The sequence below is a fragment of the Plutella xylostella genome, chromosome 28 (assembly GCF_932276165.1).
Source record: "Plutella xylostella chromosome 28, ilPluXylo3.1, whole genome shotgun sequence".
NCBI classification, from domain to species: Eukaryota; Metazoa; Arthropoda; class Insecta; order Lepidoptera; family Plutellidae; genus Plutella; species Plutella xylostella.
Window position 1 is genome coordinate 8,413,206 of NC_064008.1, and position 26,405 is coordinate 8,439,610.

The following is a 26,405-nucleotide window of genomic DNA, read 5'->3' on the forward strand; positions in this document are numbered from 1 at the left end:
TGTAACTGCTGTGGGTCCCAGGTTCAATCACCGGCTATGGCAGATATACCTACATATTTGATCTCGCGTCTTGGGTGTTCAATGTGGCTTTTGACGTTTCTGCTTTCATAAAACACATCGTTTTTTCTATTTTTGAATGCTTAGGTAACTAGTACCTATTGCCCTAAATTATAAGGTCCCACCGAAATTTCCCCCTTACCCTAACCCCCTTTCTCCCTTGTTGCAGACAGTGGTTCCGAGTCTGGCTCGCACAAGTCGGGACGCGCGCGCGGCGCCGCAACCGCTGACGGCAAACCCACCCGAGTCAGGACCGTGTTGAATGAGAAACAGCTACATACGTTAAGGTGGGTGCTGTGTGACGTTTCCGCATAGAGTTGTCTGTTGGGGGTTTGGGCATTGGTGTCTTGGTAGTGGGTTGACCAGGTTGCTGCTACCGACAAGTTGGTAATCTAAAATCGTTAGAGTGCTTTTTCACTAGAAATATGTTATGCAGCTATTCTGCAAGAACAAACATTACAAAAACTTTAACAGTAAAAAAGACGGCCTTATTGCTTTTAGCAATTCTGCCAGACAGCCTTTGGATGAGATGATGGGAAAGAAATCCGTTCCCACCAGTGCTATGCTATTTGGACCAATTAATATCAAAAGCTTCCATACCAACGTCGCACATATCTGAAGATAAGCACCCTAAGGATTGTTGATGGCTAATGTGTTGGTGGTGGTAAAGGCATGTTATACGTTTAGCTTCGATCAAGTCTGCCTCCAAGTTTACTGTCCGCTAGACTTGAGCAGTAATGCATTGTTTCTGTCTTGCGTTTTCGTCATTCAAAGAAGAGAACGCACGTCAGATGGCTATCGCATTGCTTTTGTGGGACTGGACGAGACCTTAAACTTGATCGTGGTTGGCTGGCTAAGCGACTGCGTAATGATGTTATCTAGCAGCACGCTGTGTGATTCGTCGATGTTGTGTGAACGACCAATCACAAGGCGCGGTGTTACATGTCGTCGGAAGTCAGTCAGTATTTCATGTAGTCAACTCATGGTTAGCGCGTGGTAAGGATTAGGATTCGAACAGAACTTGTGAAAAAATCAAAAAGTCAGTGCGTTTTTCCGAAAAGTTACATAAAGCTTTAGATTTTCTATAACTTCAAGGGGACTGAATTTAGTCGTGGTTATGATGTTCGAAGACCCGATTTTAAACAATGCGTATAGACACCAATGCTTAAATTTTCGTGATAAACTAAACAATACAAATAATTTTGTTCGGAAATTGTTACTAAGGACTCACCCTAAGGTGATCCGTTGACTGTTTTTCATTTCTTCCTTTCAATGTATTTATTCATTCACAAATACATGCACGACTATTCTAATAGCCCTTGCCTCTTCTTATTTAACTATGTACTTTCCAAAATGCTACTGTCCTTATAGTCCCAGCTACATATAATCTGTAAATTCACTTTAGATTTGGAACACCCTATTTGTCATGCCAGTAAAGAAACCCCTGAAGCGGTAGTAACCCTGCTTTCAGAATAGTACAGTCAGGGCCACAAAAAACTGACTCTTACTTTACCCTCTCTGACACAGTGACACAGTACAATAAATTTATCCCCCCCTACCCATCACCACTAATAAGCCCCACCCCAATTGACCCCCAGGACCTGCTACGCGGCGAACCCCCGTCCCGACGCGCTGATGAAGGAGCAACTGGTCGAGATGACTGGGCTCAGCCCCCGGGTCATTCGAGTCTGGTTCCAGAACAAACGCTGCAAGGACAAGAAGAAGACCATACAGCTGAAGATGCAAATGCAACAGGAGAAGGTGGTATTTATCGTTTAGTATACCTTTTCTTATTACAATTCATGTTTTAAAGAGGAGAAGAAAGTTTGAGTGTGCTGCCTCCGTGGTTTAGTACCTTTATGTACATGGATAAACTGGTATAATGAGCATGAGCATTCCACCAATCCCTAGACTGTATTCGCATCTAAAGATGTCATGGTTCGGAGACTGGGCAGAGCATTCACTAAGCATAACAATACAAATAAAATAGATTACATTTCATTTTGTCCGTCCATATATGAAGGGCTCTGTCATAATATCAACGCTTGGCAGGACAGTTTCTAAATATTAACTGAACTACACTACTACTACTAGTATACACAACCATCGCTGCTAATACCTCATTTAAGGCCGACAGAGGTCTACATTCACCACGACCCATCAGGTCCCTACGCTGGGGCACGGGTTTCTTTCCAATGAAGGAAGGGTTTTAGGCCTGGTCTACATTCACCTTCCTCTATTAGTCACCTCAACACTCTCCCATCTCAAGTATCTAACCTATCTGGTCTCCCAACAGGAAGGCCGGCGCATGGGCTACATGTCGATGGGGGTACCCCTAGTTGCGGGCTCGCCGGTGCGGCACGAGGCGGCGGCGGCACTCGAGGTGAATACAACATCATACTTTAAGGTCACAGCATACATAAACCTAAGATTGACGACCGAATGGTGAAGTGGTTAGTTACCCTGACTGCTATGCCGAAGGTCCCGCATTCGATTCCCGGTCGGGGCAGATATTGTTTTTTTGTCTTGGGTGTTAATATGTATAAAAATGTGTATCTATCTATGTATTTGTGTACATGTATCAGCTGTCCGATACCCATATCACAGGCCCCGCCTAGCTTGGGGTCGGATGGCCGTGTGTGAGATGTCCCCACATATTTATTTTATTTAGTCCTGTGTCGATTACGATTCCCGTTAGTGTGAATAAAAACGAATTGATACGGTTACGATCCCTTTCCTAGTTGTTATGTGTGCTGTGTATGTAATTATTTGCTGGTAGTCATGATATTGCTCAAAAAACTTTTTGCTTGGATAATATCTAGTACCATTTCATTTTTCCGACAGCCATGCCTGAGGTGGACAAGAATCAAGATCACACATTTTTTATAATTTTAGTACCTAAGTAATAATTTAAACTATAATAAACTTTACTAAATAGTGTTGCTTTTACAAAGGTGACGGCCTACCAGCCCCCGTGGAAGGCGCTTTCGGACTTCGCCCTCCACGCCGACTTGGACAGAGCGCCGCATCACTCGGCCGCGTTCCAACATCTTGTCAATCAGGTGAGAACTTCTGGGTGGCTATGGGAGCCTGGTACTTGATTCTGTGGGGAATTTAAAAGATACATCGCTGGTGAATTTTAGAGTAAATATGGCAAACATGCTAGCGGTAGTTTGAAAGTTTTTGTGGTGTAAGTGGGTAGTGGTTAGATAGATAGATAGATAGAATACACTTTATTTGTACACCAAAACAGAATAATAAAATTAACAAAATGTAACTAATTAGGGTACAAAAGGCGGTCTTATCACTAAAAGCGGCCAGACAACCTTTGGATGGAGGGAAACAGAGATTGAGATTGGGTGCAGTGTACATGTTAAAAAGGAATGTAGATTATTTAATATACTACACACTAACTAAAATATTACAAATATACTTAAATACAGGTACATACTATATTACATATATTATATAACATACATACAATATATAAATTAGTGTTGCCCAAATTCAGTCTTGGTCTTGTTCTTGCGTTTTTGCAAGACCAAGACCAAGAACAAGACCGCGTATTTTTAGCAAGACCAAGACCAAGACCTGACCGTGCAAGACTTGAGCAAGAACAAGACGTATTTTGTGACTTACCCCCTTATTCATAGAGAAGTTACAAAACGTTTTAACTAATAAACTGTTTTGTCCCTCTCCAACAAAGAACAATTTGTTCTTTGACAGAGAGGGACAAAACAGTTTATTAGTTAAAACGTGTTGTAACTTTTCTATGAATAAGGGGGATAGCCTGCAAGACTCTTGCGTCTTGCAGCTAGGACTTAGCGCTATTTTACTGAGTAGTTAGGTGTAACAGTTCAGTGTATAGGTAGGTACGCTTAGGAATTCTATGAGACGCAAAAAACTGTATCAAAAAATATGAAAAACTGGACCTATGCGCATTACGATTAATACCATAAATATAGCGAATAAAAATATCTATTAAAATCAAAAAGTAAACTTTAATAAATAGTAATAGACTAATAGGTAATTGCAAGACTTGCAAGACTCTTGCTGCAAGACCAAGACCAAGACTGAGAGCGCAAGACCAAGACCAAGACCAAGACTAGGTGTATTGGCGCAAGACCAAGACCAAGACCAAGACCAGGTGTATTGGCGCAAGACCAAGACCAAGACTGGCTAAGTCTCGTCTTGTTTTTGCATTTGGGCAACACTAATATAAATATACTAAAAATACATACACAGTATTTAATCGGATTCAATTACAGTTACAGTTACAGTGGTTAGATAGTACAGGTTCTTGTACATCCTTTAGATGCCATTGGCGGCTGATGATTATGAAGAAGTAACCGCTAAACAGACAGGCTATTTTGTAGGCACTTCGAAAATGCTTGCAGATTTAGACAGCGTCGCATCAATCGGCCACCCTACTGTCGTTTGATAATTTATTTTTGCTTTTTTTTGTTTATTTAAACGTTCCATTTGAATTCTATTTCAGATGCACGGCTACGACGTCCCCTCGCTGCCGCCGCCGCGCGCGCCTCACGGGGCTGAAGACAACTACGTGACCTACCTCGAGAGTGACGACAGCCTGCCACCCTCGCCCTAGTGCCGTCTCGCCTAAACCCCTCCCAGAGACAGGGATAGCAATATATAGCTCACCAATCTGGGGGAGGTAGATTGTTCCAGCTATGCGCCGGCTGTTTATTTGAAACTGCCACAAGATCTGACTTTATACGCTCGCTTGTTGATTTGTGAAAATGGTGGTGAGGTTACACGGAGACATTTTTTTTATGTTGACTACCGAATGGTGTTAATGGGAAGTGCAAAGTTTTAGTTTTAAGTGCGTAAATTCCTTGCCAGTTTTGAAGTTGTTTTCTCGAATTGGTTACGTTACTTTGAGAATTAATGGACATTATAGTTAGATTGTATTGTAAATCTTGCTTTGTATAAAGATACTGTGTATAAATTCTAGAAGTACCTAGATAACTATATTTACCTTTGTGATGATTACCAATATACCTAAGTTTTTAAACTTAGTTCTTGAGGTATTTTACCCCTTAGTAATTTGTGTTAAAGATCTGTTTAATTGTATATATTTTCTATGTAAATAAATGTAAAATAAATTGCATATAATATAAATACTATACTATAAACCTTTCGTGTATTATTGTATTTAATTAAAGTACTGTGTATTTTAAATAAATGGTAATATTTTTATTTTAAGTATCCTTTAGCAATATTCATATATCGTAGATATAAATAGTATACAATTCAATCCAGTTTTTATATTTTCAACGAGTGTGTATTTTCACTATAACGATAAACTCTCTTGAACACCATCTATAAAAAATATTGTAAAAATATCTTCTGAAATAATAAATTACTAAAGCGAACTATGTATAAACTTTTACTACCTACATACTCTAATTCAAAAGTACTTAAATAGTTAATAAATTACCATTTAATTTAATAAGTAGAAAATAACATACCTACATTGTATTTAGCTCGTGAGCATAATAACAATAAAATATGAAATTAACCACGCAGTTTTATTAAGATAGTTAATTATACAGGTTGTTGCAAAAAGGGTATACTAACTAAGCCGAAAGGAGGTGACGCAGGGAGTTTCATGAAAATAAAAAAAATACATAAAAACTTTGTTGGTCGCGTGACTTTTTCCTGTGGAGAACGAATATTTTTTTTCGCAAATTTCCAAAACTGGTAGAACAAAAGTTGTTCAGAATGACTCCCTGAGTCACCCCCTTTCGGCTTAGTATACCCTTTTTCCAACAACCTGTGTATTTTGAATTCAATCCAGAAACATAATTAATCACTTTCTGTATTTAAATCGATCCCGGGACCTCTGGGTGTTGAAACAGAGCCACAACGAGACAGGGGCAGATAGTCTGTTAGTCCAATGGATAGCCATTAGCCCCGATGCCTCCCAGGCTAAATCATTTAGGTACCTACCTAGTTTAGAATTGTTTACCTAGTTTAGAAAAGTTTCTGGCTGTAGATAGAATTAATAATAATAATAATTAAATCCTTTATTCAATAACTGAATTTAAACATGCATTCCATTACGTCTGATACAAATTTTAAATATTTAAAACAAAAATAATTAATACTTATTAATACAATTAATTCATACTTATTATTACAATTAATTCACACTTATTAAATAATTAATTAATCATGCATCAACATTACAATAATGATATGGTAATAATAATATTCTATTAAGTAAATAATTATTCAATATTCATGGAAAATAAATAGTAATGTAAAAGTTCATGCATTCAGTCCGTCCCTTGGACGTAGGCCTCCTCCAACCGTTTCCACGCCTCTCTGTCTCTGGCCGTTCTCATCCACAGGGGACCGGCTACCTTTTTTATGTCATCATCCCATCTTTGGTAAGGTCTTCCTTTTTTTCGTTTTTGGTCTCTAGGGTACCAAACTGTTACCATTTGTGTCCACTTTTCCTGATTACCTCTTATCATGTGTCCAGTCCATCTCCATTTTTGGGTCTTAATTTTAGTTGTTACATCATCAACTTCTGTATTTTTTCTTATTTCTTTAATTTCTATGTGATGTATCATCCTCAATCCCAACATGCTTCTCTCCATGCTTCGTTGGCACACCTGTAGTTTATGCATGTGAGCTTTTGTCAAGGCCCATGTTTCACAACCATATGTCATGACGGGTAAAATGCAGGTATTGAAGACTTTCCTTTTGATAGACATTTTAGTTGTCTTACTCTTCATTATTTCCTTCAATGACCAAAACCGTTTCCAAGCATTTGCCACCCTTTTGTCTATTTCTTTTGTCATTTTATCGTGGAAAGACATAGTTTGTCCGAGATAGGTATAGTCCTCTATATATTCAATTTCATTGTTGTCTATACATATCACTTCCCTGTTCACAGTGTTTGACATAATTTTGGTTTTGCTTGTGTTCAATGTTCATGGATAGGCCAACTATTTTGCTATTCTTTGCTAGGTCTTGTAGCATTGCTTCTAGTTTATGTGCGTCTTCTTCGAACAGAACAAGGTCATCAGCGAATTTTAAATGATTAAATAGTGTCCCATTTATGTTAATACCATAATGATCCCAGTCCATCTGTCTAAATATTGTTTCTAATACTGCTGAAAATAGTTTAGGTGATATGGGATCTCCTTGCCTCACGCCTCTCTCTATAGGAAAGGAGTCTCCCATTGTTTCTGTTTGTATTGTGGCAGTGCTAGTTTTATAAATGTTTATCAGCAGTTGTATATATTTAGTGTGTATTCCTTGTCTCAGTAGGCTGTCCCATATGCATTTGTGATGTAGAGAATCAAAGGCTTTATTGTAATCGACGAAGGCAATGTATAATGTTTTAGCGTGCTCTTTGTATTTTTCTATAACCTGGTTCACAACGTGTATGTGGTCTGTGGTTGAAAAATTGCTTCTAAACCCAGCTTGTTCTTTGGGTTGATTTTCATCAAGACATTTGCTGAGTCTGTTAAGTATGACTTTTGAAAAAATCTTATTTATGTTAGACATTAAACTGATGGGCCTGTAGTTATTTATGTCAGCTACGTCACCCTTTTTGTGTAGTAGTATTATACAAGATTTGGTCCACTGATCTGGTATCTCTTCCGAATCCATTACCGCATTGAACATTATTGTGAGAGCAGGTGCTATTTCATCTAGTGTTCCTTTGAGCAATTCATTCGTGATTTGATCCGGCCCAGGAGCTTTTTCCATTTTTTGGCTTTTGATGGCAGCTATGACTTCAGAGATTAATATTTCTGGGACTGCCTCATCTTCACTAGTTTTTCCTGGATTAAGTAGTTAGATCTTTTAAATTACTTGAGTAAAGTTTCCGATAGAAATTAGTAGCCATGTCGTTAATTTTTTTCCTGTTACTGAATTGTTTTTTGTTCTTGTTGTTTATTTTCAGAATCCATTCCTTATTAGTTTCAAGTTTCTTTATAGCCTTATTGACGCCGCCTGTTTTGATTATACATTCATTTAGTGTTTTCATTCTTTCTCGTTTCCTGTCTTTTCTCAAAGTCTTTCTAATTTTCTTGTTTAGTTTGGCTATTTCATGTTGACATTCTGGCTTATCTAGAATATTTTTCCTTTCAGTCATTAGTTCTAAGGCTTGATGACTAACTTCTTTCCGTATTTTAGCTTGTTTGTTGTTCTGTATCGAGTTTTTAATATTTTTCTCCAAGAGGTTGTATTTAGCTTGCGTTGACATATGCATACTTTCACGTGAGAGAAGAAATGAAGTGAATTATGGAGATTGACTTTCACGTGGTGCAGTTCATCGTCGGTAAAAGTATTATTGAAAGTTCCGTAGTGTTTTCTACTCTTTTTTGGGCTGATGAAGTACATGCAGCTTCTTACCATGCGGTGGTTGGTGTTGAAGTTAAGTTGGTTTATTACTGAAGTGTCCTTGAATGATTTTGGGTTATTTGTGATAATGTAGTCAATTTCGTTTTTATATTTACCCCCTGGGGATTTCCATGTCCATTTATTTTTTTGGTTCTTTTTGAATATGCTGTTGAGGATTGTCAAGTTATTCTGGATTGCGAAATTTACCAATTTTTTTCCACTCTTACTTCTTTTTCCAAACCCGAAATTTCCTATTATTTGTTCTTCACTTGCTTGCTGTGTTCCTACTTGTGCATTAAAATCTCCTAGTATAGTTAGGTTTTTATGTATATGGTTACCATTTATTGTTTGGTTGAGTTCGTTATAAAACATTATAATTTTTTCTTCCTTTGTTTCCTCTGTAGGGGCGTAAATTTGGACGAGTGACCACTTGTGTTCATAACCAGGAAGTTTTAGGTTTAGTATCGCAATTCTTTCAGATATACCGATAAACTCCTCGATGTACTCTTTGAGATATTTCTTAACAAGGAATCCCACTCCATTTCTTCCAGGTGTTTCACCTTTGTAATAAAATATGTACTCTGGACTTTCATAAATCTTTTCTCCTAATCTTCTTACTTCTGAGAGGCCCAATATATCCCATTTTATAGTTTGTAGAGCAGTATTAAGTTCTATTAGGCTTTCATCCGTTCTCAACGTTAAGGCGTTAAGGGTTGATATGTAGAGATTGCCGTTATTTGATTTCAACTTTTCTGTGGTTGAAGGAGTGTAGTCTTTATCTCCCGCGGTGACCGGCCGTATTGGGAGAGGTATAATTTTATTGTTAATTTTTTTGTGTTTGTTCAAATTTTTTAGAGGGGCCGATGGGAGTTGCTATTGGGTTTCAGTGACGTTGGTGGAATAATTTTCTGGATTCTTGTTTATGTTGTCCCCATTTTTCCTATACATGAAAGACGTTATCTTGTTTTTCTTAGCTACTTGTTTGTTTGTCTCTACATTTATGATTTGTTCGGGAGATTCCGATAAGTTTCGTTTTCCATGTTTTCTTTCACTGTCGTGTTTCTTGTTGTTTGTATAGGTATTGCTTAGAAGAACTATTTTATCGTATTTTATTATGGATTTTGACCCTGCTCTAGATGTTTTGATAGTTCTTCTTTGAGTGTTTTTCTTTTCTGTAGGACATTGTAAGGAAAATCTTCTTTTATGTAGCATGGTGTACCATCTAATTTTTTCTTATTTTTTTAGTACGTCTATTTTTTTCTTCATTGTTGAAAAAGTAACAACAATTGGGCGGGCTCTATCTCCTTTTTTTCCCATTCGTCTAACTGTGTCTATTTCTGTTTCATCGCACGAAATTTTCATTTTATCATTCAAAAAGTTAATAACATTTTGTTCTAAATCTCTATATGAATTTTCTGTTTCTTCTAACCCAAAGAGAACAATATTCTTCCTCCTAGCATTCCTTTCTAGATCGTCTAGACGTTTCTCTTGCGCGAGTATTTGTTGTTTCAGCTCATTGTGTTTTAATTCTAGACTTTAAAATTTATCATTTATGTTATTATTTATGGATTTCGTAATATTTTCTTCCATGTTTTTCATTTTTATTTCCTGTTGTTCCATATTTTTTTGGATTTTTTTAAGCATATTTTTTATGTCTTCCATTTTTATACACTATTTATTTAGTATCTCTACAAATTATCTCTACAATTTTATTGAGTTTTGCTCTATAATTTACCAACAGTAAATCTCTACAATTTTTAGTTTCGCTACTTGCCGCTAGGCCATTGTAGCAGCACTTTCGTTATTTAGATGCAGCGCCATCTGTTGTCGAATGGCAAAGCTTTTACGATTGATCGCTGAATATGAATCGCTCTGGAGAATTTGTAGATGGCGTTGTTAATAGTAAAATATTATATTATTATTTTTGTATGATGATAGTGCGTTTTCAATTTAGCTTTTAGGTTATGAAACCAATTATTTATCACAAACTTCACTATTTTGGTTATATTTATGTGTCCACTTGTGAATGTCACTTAAAGAGTGTTTTTTATAGTATTCACACAGCACAATTTGTTTATTTTTCACTTTATTCACGGGTTATAAATTTTATCACTTTTGGTGTTTTTGTGACTTTTTTTGGAGTTATATTTAACTGTCCTTATTCACACTGTTATATTTCACGTATATTTAACTGTTGGTGTCTTATTTTCACAATTAAAAGCAGTATATTTAATAAAAAGTCTCAAATTACACGGAGCTAATGTTTACGTTGCGCACAGCAGCGCCCTCTTCGATAGATATAATGAGGCGTTTGTTAAAAAAAAAAAAAGTTCCTTTTTGGAGAAATAGATGGCGTTGTCTGGGGTTGTACCAACTTTCAAACCCTCAGAACACACTCAGATCACAATATGTTATTCTGTGAGGCTAACGAAATGTGAAAGTGACGTAGGTAGGTAGATTATCCGAACACAACCATGAATGTTTTCGCAGTTTCCAATCAATTTTTCGCACATTTATCCGAGTCGCCTTAATCCATTGTTGCACCTGGCTTTCATCATTTGGAAATTTATGATGTCCTTTATTTTTACAAGTTGCGACGGCACACATTCTCATCTTGTCTTGTAAGTATTTCTTTGGGATCTTATTTAGGATCATACAATAAATAAAAATAGAAAATCAGTTCTCGCACGCAGCACCCGTTCAAACGGCGCGCATAGAGAAAAGAACACTACGTGACGGCGCGGGTAGAACTATTCACAGAATACTTAGCACTATCCCAAGCCACATGCAGTCTGAGCCTCGGAAGGATGGCTCGCGCTACCACCCGACATTTAATCACAACTAGTGAGTTCTTATTCTGAGTTTAGTACTCTTTGTTCTCTATGTAATTTTTGACAGTTGGTACACTGCGTTTTCACGCCATCTTTCTGCTTACCCAAAAGCTCAACTGACAGCTGTCAAGGAAAACGACTCATTAACCGCAAATAAAAAAAAAACGCAAAAATCTTATTTTAACATTGGCAACATTATCTTTGTTATCTATCGCTATCTACACGACCTACGATTTTCAAAGTCCCCGCGATAAGTATTGATAAAGATAACACTTCAGTATTGACAAATCGCCTATCGATCTCCATACTAACTCAATCAAAAACGTGTTTGAATACAATTTTAAATGCGTGTTCAAGTGTGGGTTAGAATATTCTGTGATCTATGAAATGGATATTCCTTTGAGGAACAGGAATAGAAATGAAAGGATCTATGCTAATACTGTAAGTACCTAACTATCACACAATACTTACATACATTCAGGACTGTGACTAAGCGGTGGTCATTCGAGTGCCTTGCCTTACGATGCTAAGTAAAGTAAGTACCTAGGTACTCAATAATTATTAGAAGACAATATACCTTCTTAGTGCCAGTTTCAATAACTCTATCTATAGTAAACACTAACTGTCCGTTTCAATACTCTATATCGATAGCTGACAGTTACTTTCATATGATTTTGATAGAATGCAACTTTTTATGTGTCAAAATCGTATTATAGTAACTGTCAGCTATCGATATACAGGGTTATTGGTAAGTAGACCTGATCCTTTCAGGAGGTGATAGAGGAAGGCATTTCTAGTCGATTATACCCTATAATGCATTATCCGAAACTTAACCATTTCAAAGATATTTAATATTTAAAGATTTTTTGCCAAAATTTCATGTTTAAAACCGAAAATAAAAAAAACTAGCCATATTTCAATACTTTTTTTGTTTGTTTAGCATTAGTAACATCTTAATAAACTAATTAAAATAATCAAATGTGCATTATTCGACTTACATTAGACACAATACCTCAAAATAGATAAACATTTTAAAAAAATATTCATCAGAAAAACTAACAAAATTAGCGCAATTTAAAGGTAAAAAGTGTGATGGTTTTCAGTCCTGTTCACTTTAGTATGGAAACCCCTGTTGAGTTTTCTCCGCCTTCTCTGATTGTTTTGGCCATATCTTGGTGATACCTAAATCGATTTGATATTGAAATATCTCATTTGGAAGCTTATAAGTTGACAATGTTTTTAAGCTAAAGTACACAAAAAATTGTTATATGAAATTCTTTTTTAATTTAACTTATTCGTTTTTAGGTTTTGAATATTTTTTAAAAATGTTTATCTATTTTGAGGTATTGTGCCTAATTTAAGTCGAATAATGCATATTTGATTATTTTAATTAGTTAATTAAGATGTTACTAATCATAAACAAACAAAAAAAGTATTGAAATATGGCTAGTTTTTTTATTTTCGGTTTTAAACATGAAATTTTGGCAAAAATTCTAAAAATCTTTAAATATTAAATATCTTAGAAATGGTTAAGTTTCGGATAATGCATTATAGGGTATAATCGACTGGAAATGCCTTCCTCTATCACCTCCTGAAAGGATCAGGTCTACTTGCAAATAACCCTGTATAGAGTATTGAAACTGGCAGTTAGTGTTTACTAGAGCTGGAGTAGGGCTTGTCACCGTGATGAAAGGATTAGGCAGTCAGATTAGCTTTCGGCCACCGACGACGGCCCAGGCTGCGCTGAAAGGTACAGTTGATACTTCACTCCTTGATCCTCCCACGCCATGACTAATAAGACTAAGGCGCTCCACTCACTGCGCGAGAGTCGAGGTAGAGCGGCGAAAAAAGACACCACATCCTAACTAATATTATAAATGAGAAAGTAACTGTGTCTGTCTGTCTGGTAGGTACTCTTTCACGCCAAAACTACTGAACGGATTTAAATGAAATCTGGGAAAGAACATAGGCTACTTTTTATCCCGCAGTTCCTACGGGAAAACTTTTTAAGGCGAAGCGAAGCCAGGTCGACGCTTACTAATGAAGTCGAGGCGTAGTCGCGGCGCGGGCGAGATGCAGGCGAGGCGAGAACTTGACATTGTAAATGAGACATAATTCACTGCGCCTTAAAGCCGAAGCAATGCTACCGCGACATCTTTTCGATGCCGCCTCGACGCTAGCAGTGAGCAAAGCGCCTAAAATGCATCATATACCTAGCATGGGATCTTTAGCACACAGTACATATTATATTACAGTACATATTATATGTTTCCATTATGTTATGTTACAGAATATTCCTCCAGTGTACATCGGGGTGCCGACAGCGGAGCCCCGAGGGAAGAGCCGGCCGTGGAAGCGGGTGAGTCCATGTCGTCATCATCATCAGCTAGTCATTGCTAACTGATGGACATTACAGTTTTGGGGCAAAGAAAACTGACCCCCTTAGTAAGGAGCCAGATATCTTTGCCCCAGTCTGTTTTATACAATGTTTTATAAATATTTACCTAAGATTTAGCATATAAGCATAAGCTTAGTCTAAAAGGGATCCGTTTTTTTTTACCCAGACTGTACGTATCAATACGCTAGAACTATAAGATTATAAGATTTTTAATTAGAAAAATAAGATAACGTAGGTATTTAATGAATGTTTAACAATTTCCAGGCGGTCCATGAAATTAGCAGAAAGGGGACACATTTGTATGAACCCGTAAAATCCGTAAGTTACAATTTATTAACTTGATATAGGTACAGTAAAGGCCTGAAAGACCCCTCTCAGAAACATTGTTACTATGAGAGGGGGGTCAGGTTTCTCTGCACATGACCGTACCTACTTACATATTATAAATTTATATCATCTCTTACCGGTATGAAGTCGACTATAATGGGACATCCTGTATATCTATTGAATAAGTTAACACGTTCACGGACAATCTGTCGAGGGCCGTAATTAAGTATCCTTGTAATATGACTACGCGCCTGTGGCCGTCCAACTTCTATTGATTGAAACGGACGAACCGTCAACAGCCGTATCATTTCCGTATTCTTAACAGGAGATGCATGATTTAGTGTCGTATTGTGCTAATTCATTTGTTTCTAGGTGTCATAACAAAGAACTTGTCGGGGTTTCTTTTGCACACACATAAGTGAACTGTATAGTGACATACCGCCTGTCGCCGTAACCGTTACAAATAAAATAACCTTCCAGAAGTTTAGTGTCACGGCGCGCGCGTCGCGGAAATGTTGTGTAGAACGGGTGGTAGTCTGGTAATTTTTGTGGCAAATTACGAGGTAAATTAATAATAAATCGATAAATATTATACTGTTTTGCATATAGGATACCTACCTATTCGATTCAAATACTATAATTACTTAAATGAAACAAAGAAAAGCGAAGATATAACTGTAATGAGGAACTAGAAAATTTTAGCTTTTGTCGATGAACCTCTTTGTTTAATCTTACTATATCAGCTTTATTTATTGTAAATAGCATGCTAAAAGTGGAACTTTGTATCTGAAAAACGTCCAAACCTATTTGAAAATGAAACGGTCCTTGAAAAAAACTGGCGGCTGCCGCCTGTAGCCGTAGATGTCACTATACTCATTGTTGGATATGCATGATGTGGCGGACCGCTTGTAGACGATACCGTCTATGGCCGTAACTGTCACATTACGTAAATAAAATATGTTGAGATACGGCAATACGTTTCAAGGCGGAACGATAAAATGTATGGGATTTTTAGGTGTCATATCAAAATATTTTCCAACCATCAATTGTCCGTGAACGTGTTAAACTAATTTAAATGCTGATAATATCAATAGAATTTAAAAAAAAATGTCCTCCGATAGTATGAACATGCATGGTATGAACTCATCAACGTTCTCACACAGGGTGTTTTAAATAACCATCAGTACGTTTATACTCCAGGTCCCCTCAGCATTCCTGGTGCTACTCCTGGCAGGGTACCTGCTGCTGGGGTACCTCGCGCAGCTGATCGAGGACGACCTGGCACACCCTGTAGCTGACGCGGACATCGCACACGGTGTTAGTATAAACTGCCCACAACACAAGTTATAATACAAGATCCAATACCCGAGCGCTAATATACCTAAGTAGGTTTGTCTTTAAACAAGTATCTTCCCTGGCCAGGACTCGAACTCAGAACCAAAATATACACAATTTTTCGGCAATACATAAGTTGTTCATCGAAATAAGTCAGAAAAAGCAGAAAGTCAGGTGATATTTTGATGCGCTGTTAAATGTACTTACTTCAATATTGCAGACGGCGTCATCACACTAACGTCTTTTCCGTTTAGGAGTAATTTTCTGCTATTGGTACTGAAACTTTTTAATTGCTCGTGAGTGTAACATTTCGTTGTTCAAACCCCCAGGACCCCACATCATTCAGCGAAGAAAGCGCCCAAAGGTACCTGAATCAGCTCGTCGGTGACCAGCCCCGGGTGGCCGGCACTCCGTATCACCTGCAGAAGAGTTCAGAGCTCAAGGGTATACTGGACGGTATCGCTGAACAAGCGGCTGTGCCTGTGAGGACTGACTGGCAGATACAAGGGGGTAGGTAAATCATTAATATAGAAAGAGTTGTGGTTAAATCATTATCTTCAGCCAACAAACTTCCACTACGGAAAATTTCTCCTGTATACCTAGCACGGGACGCAAGACTTGCAAAACAAGAGGTTTCAAAAATCTGGCCTCGCGCTCGCTCTCATTCAAACATTTTTGCACGTCTTGACGTGCGCGTCTTGCGCCCCATGCTAAAATGCAGTGCTGAACACTGTATTTTGTCTTTCTGTCTTGCAAAGGCGTGGAGACACTGCGATCAAAAATCCTCGGATCTCCGGGGTCCCTCCGGGAAGTCGTAACCTAGGTCGTCTACTGGCTTTCTGGCGTGAGCTTGGGTGGCTTAATAGCTAGTCACCCCACAGGTATTTCACGCATAATGGCCCACCTTAGAGGCTGAATGCGGAAAATCAGCTCGCCATGATAGATTGGTCTTTCTCATTCTGATCTTTGACCTAGCGATCTAGAAGGCGTGAATGAGTTTTTGTCAGAAGATAGTAATGACTTTTATTTAACAGCTAATTCGATTATTTATAAGCGTAGACATAGGCGAACAAGTAATCGAAAACTAAATAAAACCATTTTTATTTAATTCCCCACAGGAGCTTTCCTGAGAACCGGGTCTACACCGCATATAACAGCGTACGCGGACGCATCTAACCTCGTCGCCATGATAGAGGGCGAGCCGACACAACCGGCCGGCAGGGCGGACCGATCCATACTGGTCAACTGCCATTACGATTCCGTGCCGTTTGCTCTGGGTGAGTGAGGAACCTTTTTGTAATTTTAAATAAAACCTATGTTTTAGTTTTTATAGCTCTTTTACAAAGCTACGCTCTCCTTTGGGGACTAAACAGACGGCTTACACCCCTTGGGTAACAATTAACTATTTTCTCCAAATATGTCCAGGTGCATCAGACAACGCGGCGTTCTGTGCCGTCATGCTGGAAACAATGAACAGAATGTCCAGAAGAAAGCAAAGATACAAGAATAATGTCATTTTCCTCTTCAATGGGGCTGAAGAAGTTGGATTGCAGGTATTTATACAGTCTTCAATAAGTGTTGCTACCATACCGCCACGGGCATATTAGCAATTAACAATTCATATGCAACATCGCTCGACTGTCAAACATCTGCCAGATCCATACATGTTACGTTACATTTGACAAGCGGGAGACGTTGCTTAAGGATTAGTTAGTTAATTGCTAACTTTCGGTGGTGGTAACCCCACTCAAGGCTTATTTAATGATGTACAGCCAGTCAGGGCTAAAGTTACTTGGCCTCATATTGTATCAGCCTAAAAAACACAAATATGTCTTAATTTTTTTGCTCCTTCTAGGTAACTAAGATTTGTAAATTATAACAAATATTTTTCTTTTCACCCTTCCAGGGTAGCTACGCGTTCGTGAACCACACGTGGTTCAAGGAAGTAAAAGCTGTGATAAACCTAGATTCTGTCGGGATCAATGGAAAACCAAATTTGTTTCAGGTAAATATTTAACTAATTTACTATGCAAATCCACGTGGAAATCGACGTGGATTTCAAGATTTGTAAACCTTGCCCTTCACCTAGAATGGTACTTATAAATCCAGTCAAGCACCCATTTATAAATGGGATACAATTTTGGATACTATTTGTGTACTTTGGGTATCCACTGAACGTTTGAGTTTTTCCGAAAGCTGCCTATTACATTTTTTATCCACTACTAAATATTTTTATTGTACCTAATATCGACAAAATCTTATTCGCTTCCCCAATTCGCGCTACGACAGCTCCGTAGCTTAGGCGGTAGTTTGAAAAAATTGTGTTTGCCTTGTGTCTGGCTGTCGTTTATCTATTTATTGTGTGTTTATCTAAGTATGTATCTGTATATATCAGCTGTCCGACACCCATATCATAGGCTCTGCCTAGCTTGGGCTCGGATGTGCACCATGTGTGAGACGTATATTTATTTATTTACTTCTTCTCTAACTCCAGGCGACAAACTCCAAGCTGCTAGACTCCTACCGGCGTCGCGTGCGCAGGCCCAACGCGCATGCGCTGGGCGAGCTGCTGTTCCACTCGGGGCTGGTACCCTCGGATACTGACTTCAGGGTATGGAGCAGCTTTGGAGGGTTACAGGGTGAGAGACTTCTTGAAATTAATGGCCATTTACGTAGTATAATTTTGGCCAATGACCAATCATTATACCCCATCCACACGCTTGGCGAACAATGGCAAACAGCAAACAGCAAACAGCAAACACTGACGTGTGGATGGGTGTTTGTCGTTGTTTGCCTGTTTGTGTTTGTGTTCGCCAGTGTTCGGCATCGGTGTCGGTTTTTCTTGCCAGATCAAAGGATGTTCGGCAAACAGTTTGCTACGTATCCACACGTCTGGCAGCGGTCAGTATGCGCGCTAGCATTGCGGGAGGCGGACGTATCAACTTGCTACACTTTTTCGTTGGCGCGCAAAGCGTAAAAATGTCTGATCGATCAGCACCTACGATTCTGTAATTTTTGGGGGCTTATCAAAATAAAAATATAAAACAAATTAAAGCCCAAATAAAGCAGTACATTGTACGATTTCTATGTATTTTTAACCGACTTCAAAAAAAGGAGGAGGTTCTCAATTCGTCGGGTTTTTTTATATGTATGTTCACCGATTACTCCGCCGTTTATGAACCGATTTTGAAATTTCTTTTTTTGTTGTATTGGGTTGAGCTCCCAGATGGTCTTTCAGAATTTTATCTTACCCCTAAGGGTGGGTAAAGGGGTAAAAACAGGGTATGAATTTCCATTTTGGACACATATTAACCGAGTCTAATGAAATTAAGAACATATGTAAATATAGTTCTTATAACAAAAAAATATGATGGTGACCTTGAGCTGATCTGATGATGGAAACGGAAGGCAGTCAAGGGAACTCCTCAACGGTATATAGCAACTACCTCGTGTTTAGGCTTGAATGATTCGTATTGATTAGTAGGACTTTTTGGTATCATTTGCATCTTACTTTTGATTAAAAATTATTGCAAATAAACTAAAAACTATAAAATAAAATAATAATTAAAAAGAAGAAGTCAGTTTTTTTAAATTATTATTACTATCCCACCATCGTCTTTGCTTTCTTCTTATTTTCCTTTTCTCTTGCTTTAATTTATATAATAAAAATATGTCAACCCGAAAGTAATAGCTCGTCGTCCGCCGTGTTTTCCGATTCGGAATGTTATGAGCGTTCGCCGAGCATGTGGATGGCTGTTTGTGTTCGGTGATTGTGGTTGGTGTTTGGGACTTTGTTTGCTGTTTGCCGTGTTTGTGACAAACAGCAAGCGTGTGGATGGGGCTTTAGAGAGATAATTAAAAAAATTAAAAAACTGACTTCAAAAATCCACTAAAATGTAAGAAATAATTTAAGGTTTACAAAAATTCTACTTGTATGTGACAGTACAAATATACCTAAGCAGGAACTGTTCTTTTTTGAAGTTGGTGCCATATTTCTTCAGATTACTTTGTCACCACGTTTATGCACATTAAACGAATTTTGCTACTATTAAAATACTTAACCCCCAACTCTCCCCACCCGCAGGCATAGACATAGCGTTCTTCAAGTCGGGGCACGTGTACCACACCCGCCTCGACCGCCCCCCCTCCCTGCGCGGGGGGGTGCTCCAGACCGCGGGGGACGCGGTGCTGGGGCTGCTGGCGGACGCTGCTGATGATGAGGGCATCGGGGAGCAGGTAAGGAGTAGGTTAGAGTGGGATGAAGTATTACGACTTGCGCTTCAAAATCAAAATCAAATATATTTATTCATCGATTAAATATGAAATTTTCTGATGAACGTCAATTTTTACAAACTACTCTCCGTTCGGATAAGGGGCTCTTCCTGTCTTAGGAGAAGCTAGTAGGTATCTTCTAAAGCTGGGTATCCAATCGGGGGGTCTAAAGCTGAATATCCACTAGGCGCGTCCTGACGCGTTTGCTATAGCGGTTTATACCTGATGGAATGGTCCGCTCCAGGTTTTACCGTACAAAAGGACAATATGGATCGCGCTCCAAGGTGGTATCCATGGAACTCTCGATATTTATTATTTTATTTATTTTTATTTTATTAGAAGAGAAAACATACAGTGTTTATTCTTAAACTTACAGATAGAAATCTATATCTAACACACACACCAGTAAAGTTTTCAAAAATACTTATGTTTTAATACATTTCGAAACAACGCAATCCGCTAACAATTTCAGAAGTAAGTCCTATATAAGTTAAAAAAAGATAAACATAAATACAATGTCCATTATCGTTAAATTTTCTTCTCGATATACCTGTTGAAGCGCGTAGTCGATAGCTCGTTTAAGGAAGATAGAGTACAATCTTTATTTATTTATTTATTTATTATTTATTTATTTATTTACATTTACAAAATAAATGCCATTACAGTAGATACCAATGCGACATTTTTTAAATATAGAAACTTTACGCACATAAAATAACAATAATTACAAATTTACAACAATAACAAATTTTACAATCAAATAATTTTATACCTACTTGATTTTACTATTACTTAAATAATTTTCTATCTTATAGATTTTATATACATTTATAATATTTACACAAAAAAATATTTAAAAAACAAATAAATAACAATATTATTTTGTATTTCCGTAGCACATGAGATAAATGACTGCTTTCTCTAGCTCGCTCATCTTGCATACCAGGATGTCGATCTCATCTGCCAGTATGTTTAATAGGCGAATGCCTCTACTAGAGGGGTGCTTCATTGACCAGAGCCGTCTTTCCCAGCGGCACCTCGAACATTCTGTTCTTGCGGCGGCGGAGTGAACTGCTTGGTACGACAAATTTTAACAATTTTAGCACATTAGGGTTGCATTCCAGTCCCCGCACTACTTTGGTAAGGAACATCACCAGGGCTAAGTTTCTTCTGACTTCGAGTTTGTTGTACCCCACCATTCCCAGCACAAACAATGTTGGATACATGAGTGGGTAGAGGGGGTAAACACCGTACATTTTTAGATACAAGAACCTTGTGAACTTGTTCTGCATGCGTTCCAACATCGTAATATACTTGTCCTGGTGAGGACTCCAAACAATTGCATTGCATTCCAGTTTGCTTCTTACCAGGGCATTGTATAATGTTCTGACGGCCACCGTATTAGAGAAGCTCTGACATCGTCTAAGGATGAAACCCAGTCTTTGGAATGCTTGCTTGCAGATACTAGTAATATGCTCTCGGAAGTTCAAGTCACTTCTGAACTGCACCCCGAGGTCTCTCACGGCAGAAACTCGCGCCAGTGGCACAACCCCCGCTCTGTACTCGTGGAGTAGTAGATTTTTGCCTCGGCCATAGCTCATAACCTCACATTTGTCGACGTTAAACTGCAACTTATTTAATCCACTCCAATCAATAACGTTGTTTATTTCAGTTTGAAGGAGTTTGCAATCTTCGACATTGGTTATGATCCGTAACAATTTCAGATCGTCTGCGAACAGTAAGCATTCGGCGTTAACTACTGATTTCGGAAGATCATTGATCAGTATTAGGAATTCTAGGGGCCCTAGGTTGCTACCCTGGCTCACTCCCGAGTGCGTATAGTACGGTGCTGATAGACGTCCGTTTACATCGACTACTTGACGTCGGTCCTTCAGATAGCTAGAGAAGAATCTCAGTACAAGCGGAGTACAGCCGACTGCTGCCAATTTCGACAGTAGGACGTCATTATCGACTAAATCAAACGCTTTCCGGTAATCGAAGTAAGCGACGTCGACCTGCACTCCAGAGTCCACCGCTGGGGCCACCACTGACATAAAATCCAGTAGATTAGAATTGGTACTGCGTCCCGGCCTGAATCCGTGCTGCACATCCACTAGTTGGGGTGTTACCTTTTTCAAAATACACGCTTGTAGAGCGGATTCAAAGACTTTAGGGAATGTAGAGAGTACTGCTACTGGTCTATATTTATGCACTTCATCGCTTATTTTGCCTTTTGGAATTGGAGACACTTTGGATATTTTCCAACTGTCAGGGTAGTGCCCTGTCTCCAAGCACCTGTTAAATAAGTAGTGTAAGGGAGAGACAAATGCCTTACTACAATCCTTTACGAGAAATGGTGGGATACCGTCCGGACCCATCGAGTGTTTGGCGGGTAGACGATTAAGCGCCTGTAATATCTGGTGTTTATCAAGATTTGGTATGTGTACGCGGGCGCCGCCGCCGCCGTCCGCTGCGCTGTAAGAGGAACTAGCGCGCTCTACGTTTAGATCAGGCCTCGCTGGGTCGTACACTGACTGAAAGTAGTCGGCAAATGCTTGCGCGACCTCGTCTTCTGGTACCTCTACACCTTCCTTTTGTAGCCGCATTTTGTTAATATGGGTCTTTTTAGATTTCATCACTTTCCAGAAGGTTTTTGGGTCTCTACTAAGGTTAGTTTCAATGCGTCTATGATATTGATCATAAGCAGCAGATATTTTACATTTCAGCGATCTACGGTAATTGGAAAAAATGGTATAATCATCATATAATTAAATATAATTAAATCATCATCATAATAATCTAAAATCTAAATTATAAAAACATTTTAATTGTTAGTACTTTGTGAAATTAGATACAGCCTATGAAAAAAAGGCTTTAAAGCAAAGAGAAAAAGTAAACTTTTTCATAAAATAAAGGTTAGTTGGCCTATGAAATACGAACCTAAAGACCCGTTAAATGCTGTTTCAAAATTTTTCTGGCAATACAGAAAATTAATCCCTTTTCTTTTCTATTCCATGCCCAGTCGGAGGCGACTACGTCAGTCTACTTCGACTACCTCAACATATACCTGTTCGTGTACTCCGAGCGAGCCTCCTACTACGTGGACGTGGTGGTCGCGGTGGCGGCGGTAGTCAGCGTGGTTTACTACATGTGGCTTGTTGGGTTCCGTAAGTATTTTGAGTTTTAAGTGATAACATGAGAAAGTGTGTTTAAAAATAATATTTTAGACGAATTTTAGAGCAGAACTTTAGGTTGATATTGGAATTTAATTCAAAAATAGTTTTTGATCATTGTATTAATTACATCAATGTATTTATCAGTGAGTATAGAATGACATCCAATAATAATAAAACTACAAAAACAGGAAACGTCTACGAAAAGCGTAGCGCGTCGTAGCTAGTGCTACGAGTGCTACGGGCTACGGCGTAGGCTTGCTACGAATGTACTACTACGGATCATCCATTTTTAAATAAATGCATGGTGCATGTAAGAAGCCTCCCCGATGACGTTTCAATTGTACTTTATACACCTCCGGGCACCCCGGGCAGTCAGCGAGAGATGTAAATCCGACGGACCAATCCTTTTATCGCTAGACCAGCTCTAGTGTTTGTCATCCACAGAAAAGGAAGATGATAATACAATAATAATACAAACACTCACACCTTTTACTTCTTCTTCTTCTTGTCGTGTCGATGGCAACAGTCACACTTCCGCGGCCCAGTCGATACTCCTCTGGTTGGCCTTGAGGAGGTCTTCCCGGGTGCAGGTGTTGGGACATCCAGGGCACACCATCAGGTGCTCCATGGTCTGTGGAGACGCACCACATTCCTTTTACTAATGTACTCCCTTTCGGGGTAGACCCGAGACGGCCGAATGGCGTAGTGGTTAGTGACCCTGACTACTGAGCCGAAGGTCCCGGGTTCGATTCCCGGCTGGGGCAGATATTTTTTTAACACAGATATTTGTTCTCGGGTCTTGGATGTGCCCGTAAAATGGCAATATGCCCGCCCCCTATTACATTGGGACTAACATAACACTGGCGAAAAGTGGGTGCAGCAATGCACCTCTGCCTACCCCGCAAGGGTGTACATTAGTACAAGTTGTGAGTGTTTATAAATACATTAAATACTTACATGGTTACAGATCGAGCGAACATGCTAGACCTGGCTCTGTGTACGGTCGGCAGAATAGCTGCGATGGCCGGCGGGGTGCTGTTGCTGGCTGTACTAGTGCCCTTTATGATCGCTACCACTGTGCAAATGAGGTCAGTATACAGGGTGTTAGCTTGAATTGATTATTCCTTGAAAGGTCTGAATTTGACAAGAATATTGTTAGGTTTTTCATGCCTCCACTAACTGCCAGTTTCAATAACTCTATCTACCGATGACTGCTTAAATTGTGTCAAAATAGTGTGAAAGTGACTACCAGTCCGCGTTAGATAGAGTTATTGAAACTGGCAGTAAGGCATAGCTCGTCTTTACCTTTTTTTTTTCGCCAGGTGGCGCTTTCCGTGTAAACATACAGATTCACTAACTCCTAAACAAATAATTATAAATATTTGAATTAAATAATTTCGAGTGATTTTAACAGTGTATAAATGTTCTGTTGTGAATAACTCTCAAGTGATAGTGTTATCTTCGCTAGACTACACGTACTAGTGGACAAAAACAGTGAAATAAAACAGAATATAATCGTTTAAATTTAAAATAATATTGTAAAATTGTAAACAACACAATTTGTCAAGTTGTCGTTACCTACTCTGTGGTTGTCGTGATTCTGCTAGTGTCACGTACTAAATTATATAGTATAGCTACTCAACACCAGAGGGCGCCACGACTGATTCTGCCAGTGTCACGTTATATCGTGCATCTAATTCTGCCAGTGTCATGTGATGAATTATTAAATACTACACCTACTTAACACAAGAGGGCGCCACGCGTTTTGGTAAAATGGAGTACACAAAATGCAAAAAATCAATAAGAACAGAAGAAGATCTAAATCATTTCATACCAATTCTTAATGATCCGTGCAATAAATGTGGAAAAACAGGACTAAAAAGAAACGACGCACTGACATGCAAAACCTGTAAGAAAATACTTTGTTTGATTTGTAGCGGTATTAGTGACAAGTTGTATTGCCTCATGCCAAAGGAACGTAAAGAAAACTGGAACTGCAGTGAATGTCTCTGCCAAAATGCCACGACGAGCAATACTGTTTCACCATCAAAAGAGGAAAATGTAACCATGAGGAGAAAAAAACACATCACGACTCCGACAGAATCCGAATCAAGCTGCCAGTCGTTCTCTGATTACGACACCACGAGCCTGCCAGATTTGTCAACTTACCACTGTGTATCAGAAATGGAAGAACTAAAACAACAAATATCGGAACTCAAACTACAGCTGCAAAGTGCTAATGATGAAATTGAGCGACTTACTCTAGAAAATGCAGAGTTAAGTTCCAAAACAAAAGGTAATGATTTCAGGATAAATACTCTAAAAAAAATTTGCAAAGAAAATGTGACAACATCGAAAAAACAAGGTAAAAAAGCAAAAAGGCTAAGAATTAAAAAGAAGAAAATTAATTTTACACTGGACGCTGAAGAATTACAAACGGGTCAAATATCATCTGAATGTGACGAAAACGAATCAAAAGTGACAAATAAAATAGACCGCTTTACTATAAATCAAGGTAATTCATCAGATCTATCGAATAAATCACCTCAATCAGTCAAGACATCTGAGGCCAAAGAAAATCCCCGGAGAATTATTATTTTTGGTTCTCAACAATGTAGAGGCTTAGCTAAAGCGACCAGTATAAATAGAACACATTCACCGAATGGGAACTACCAAGTCTCTTCGTTTATCAAACCGAACGCGCAGTCAGAGGACATCGTCAACTCCATGAGGACCGAAGACTTTGGAAATCAGGACACAGTTGTCCTTTGTTTAGGCGAAAATGACTCAAACCCTACTAAGGTGATAAAAGAACTTAGTTACGCTCTAAAACTGTGCGAAAACTCTCATCTCATAGTGTTAAGTGTAATCAGTAGTACTCATCTCAACGAATTTATGCTAAATAGCACTTTAAAAACATTGTGCAACAGCTCTAAAAACTGCAGATTTCTAGACATTTCAGATACTTATCCACACTACTATGATAAAAAAGAATACCTCACATACACGTCTAGAGCAATAAATTTTGCTATTGACTGTACAGCCTATAATGATAGATTTATAAAGAACATTAAAACTGAAATACAAAAAAATATGATATCCTCAAAAAAAACCATAACAATTAATAATATTTACACTGACACACCTAAAGGTGAGGTCACGACGCCAATACAAAACATTTTGAATAAAAATATATTTTTTCGTCTCTCCTCGCCCATCTAAATATACTCTGACATGTTTCCACCAAAACATTGCCGGCTTACTAGGCAAGCGAGAACTCCTAGAAATACTACTGTATGATTTAAAAACAAAAAATGTATTAAACGACTTTGTCTGCCTAAGCGAAACTTTCTTAAAACAAGGTGCGGAAAATAATGCACACCTATCTGGCTATAAATTGAGTTCTTCATACTCGCGTAAAACACAAAAAAGAGGAGGTGTTTGTATATTTACTAGGGTTGATATACCGGTAAAAGAAGTGACATATGTTAAAGACTATGCAATAGAAAAGGCCTTTGAATGCTGTGCCATAGAAATTCCACAGATAAAATGCATAATAGTATGTGTGTATCGCACTCCAGCCTCAAACGTAAACGTGTTTTTTACCCAACTGGAATGCATTCT

At 38.5% G+C, this 26,405-nt stretch overlaps 2 protein-coding genes across 6 annotated transcripts in view; both read left to right on the top strand.

Moving 5' to 3' along the window:
- Window positions 1–5,591, top strand: part of LOC105390156 (insulin gene enhancer protein ISL-1) — a 58,071-nt gene extending 52,480 nt beyond the window's left edge. For 2 of the 5 annotated variants that reach the window (XM_048631345.1, XM_048631343.1), the window contains exons 6-10: window positions 227–344; window positions 1,656–1,830; window positions 2,354–2,440; window positions 3,012–3,119; window positions 4,556–5,591. In XM_048631345.1, coding sequence (XP_048487302.1) covers window positions 227–344; window positions 1,656–1,830; window positions 2,354–2,440; window positions 3,012–3,119; window positions 4,556–4,666 — 599 coding nt within the window. In that variant the 3' untranslated portion in view covers window positions 4,667–5,591. The remainder of the gene's footprint in view (window positions 1–226; window positions 345–1,655; window positions 1,831–2,353; window positions 2,441–3,011; window positions 3,120–4,555) is intronic. The other 3 variants (XM_011561400.3, XM_011561403.3, XM_011561399.3) reach the window with 2 other exon arrangements.
- A 5,948-nt stretch (window positions 5,592–11,539) lies between these two features.
- Window positions 11,540–26,405, top strand: part of LOC105390167 (endoplasmic reticulum metallopeptidase 1-like) — a 31,429-nt gene continuing 16,563 nt past the window's right edge. Inside the window, exons 1-12 of the mRNA XM_048631298.1 lie at window positions 11,540–11,714; window positions 13,564–13,632; window positions 13,936–13,989; window positions 15,199–15,315; window positions 15,663–15,843; window positions 16,452–16,610; window positions 16,759–16,886; window positions 17,240–17,338; window positions 17,828–17,972; window positions 19,418–19,569; window positions 22,628–22,772; window positions 23,749–23,869. Coding sequence (XP_048487255.1) covers window positions 11,661–11,714; window positions 13,564–13,632; window positions 13,936–13,989; window positions 15,199–15,315; window positions 15,663–15,843; window positions 16,452–16,610; window positions 16,759–16,886; window positions 17,240–17,338; window positions 17,828–17,972; window positions 19,418–19,569; window positions 22,628–22,772; window positions 23,749–23,869 — 1,424 coding nt within the window. The 5' untranslated portion in view covers window positions 11,540–11,660. The remainder of the gene's footprint in view (window positions 11,715–13,563; window positions 13,633–13,935; window positions 13,990–15,198; window positions 15,316–15,662; window positions 15,844–16,451; window positions 16,611–16,758; window positions 16,887–17,239; window positions 17,339–17,827; window positions 17,973–19,417; window positions 19,570–22,627; window positions 22,773–23,748; window positions 23,870–26,405) is intronic.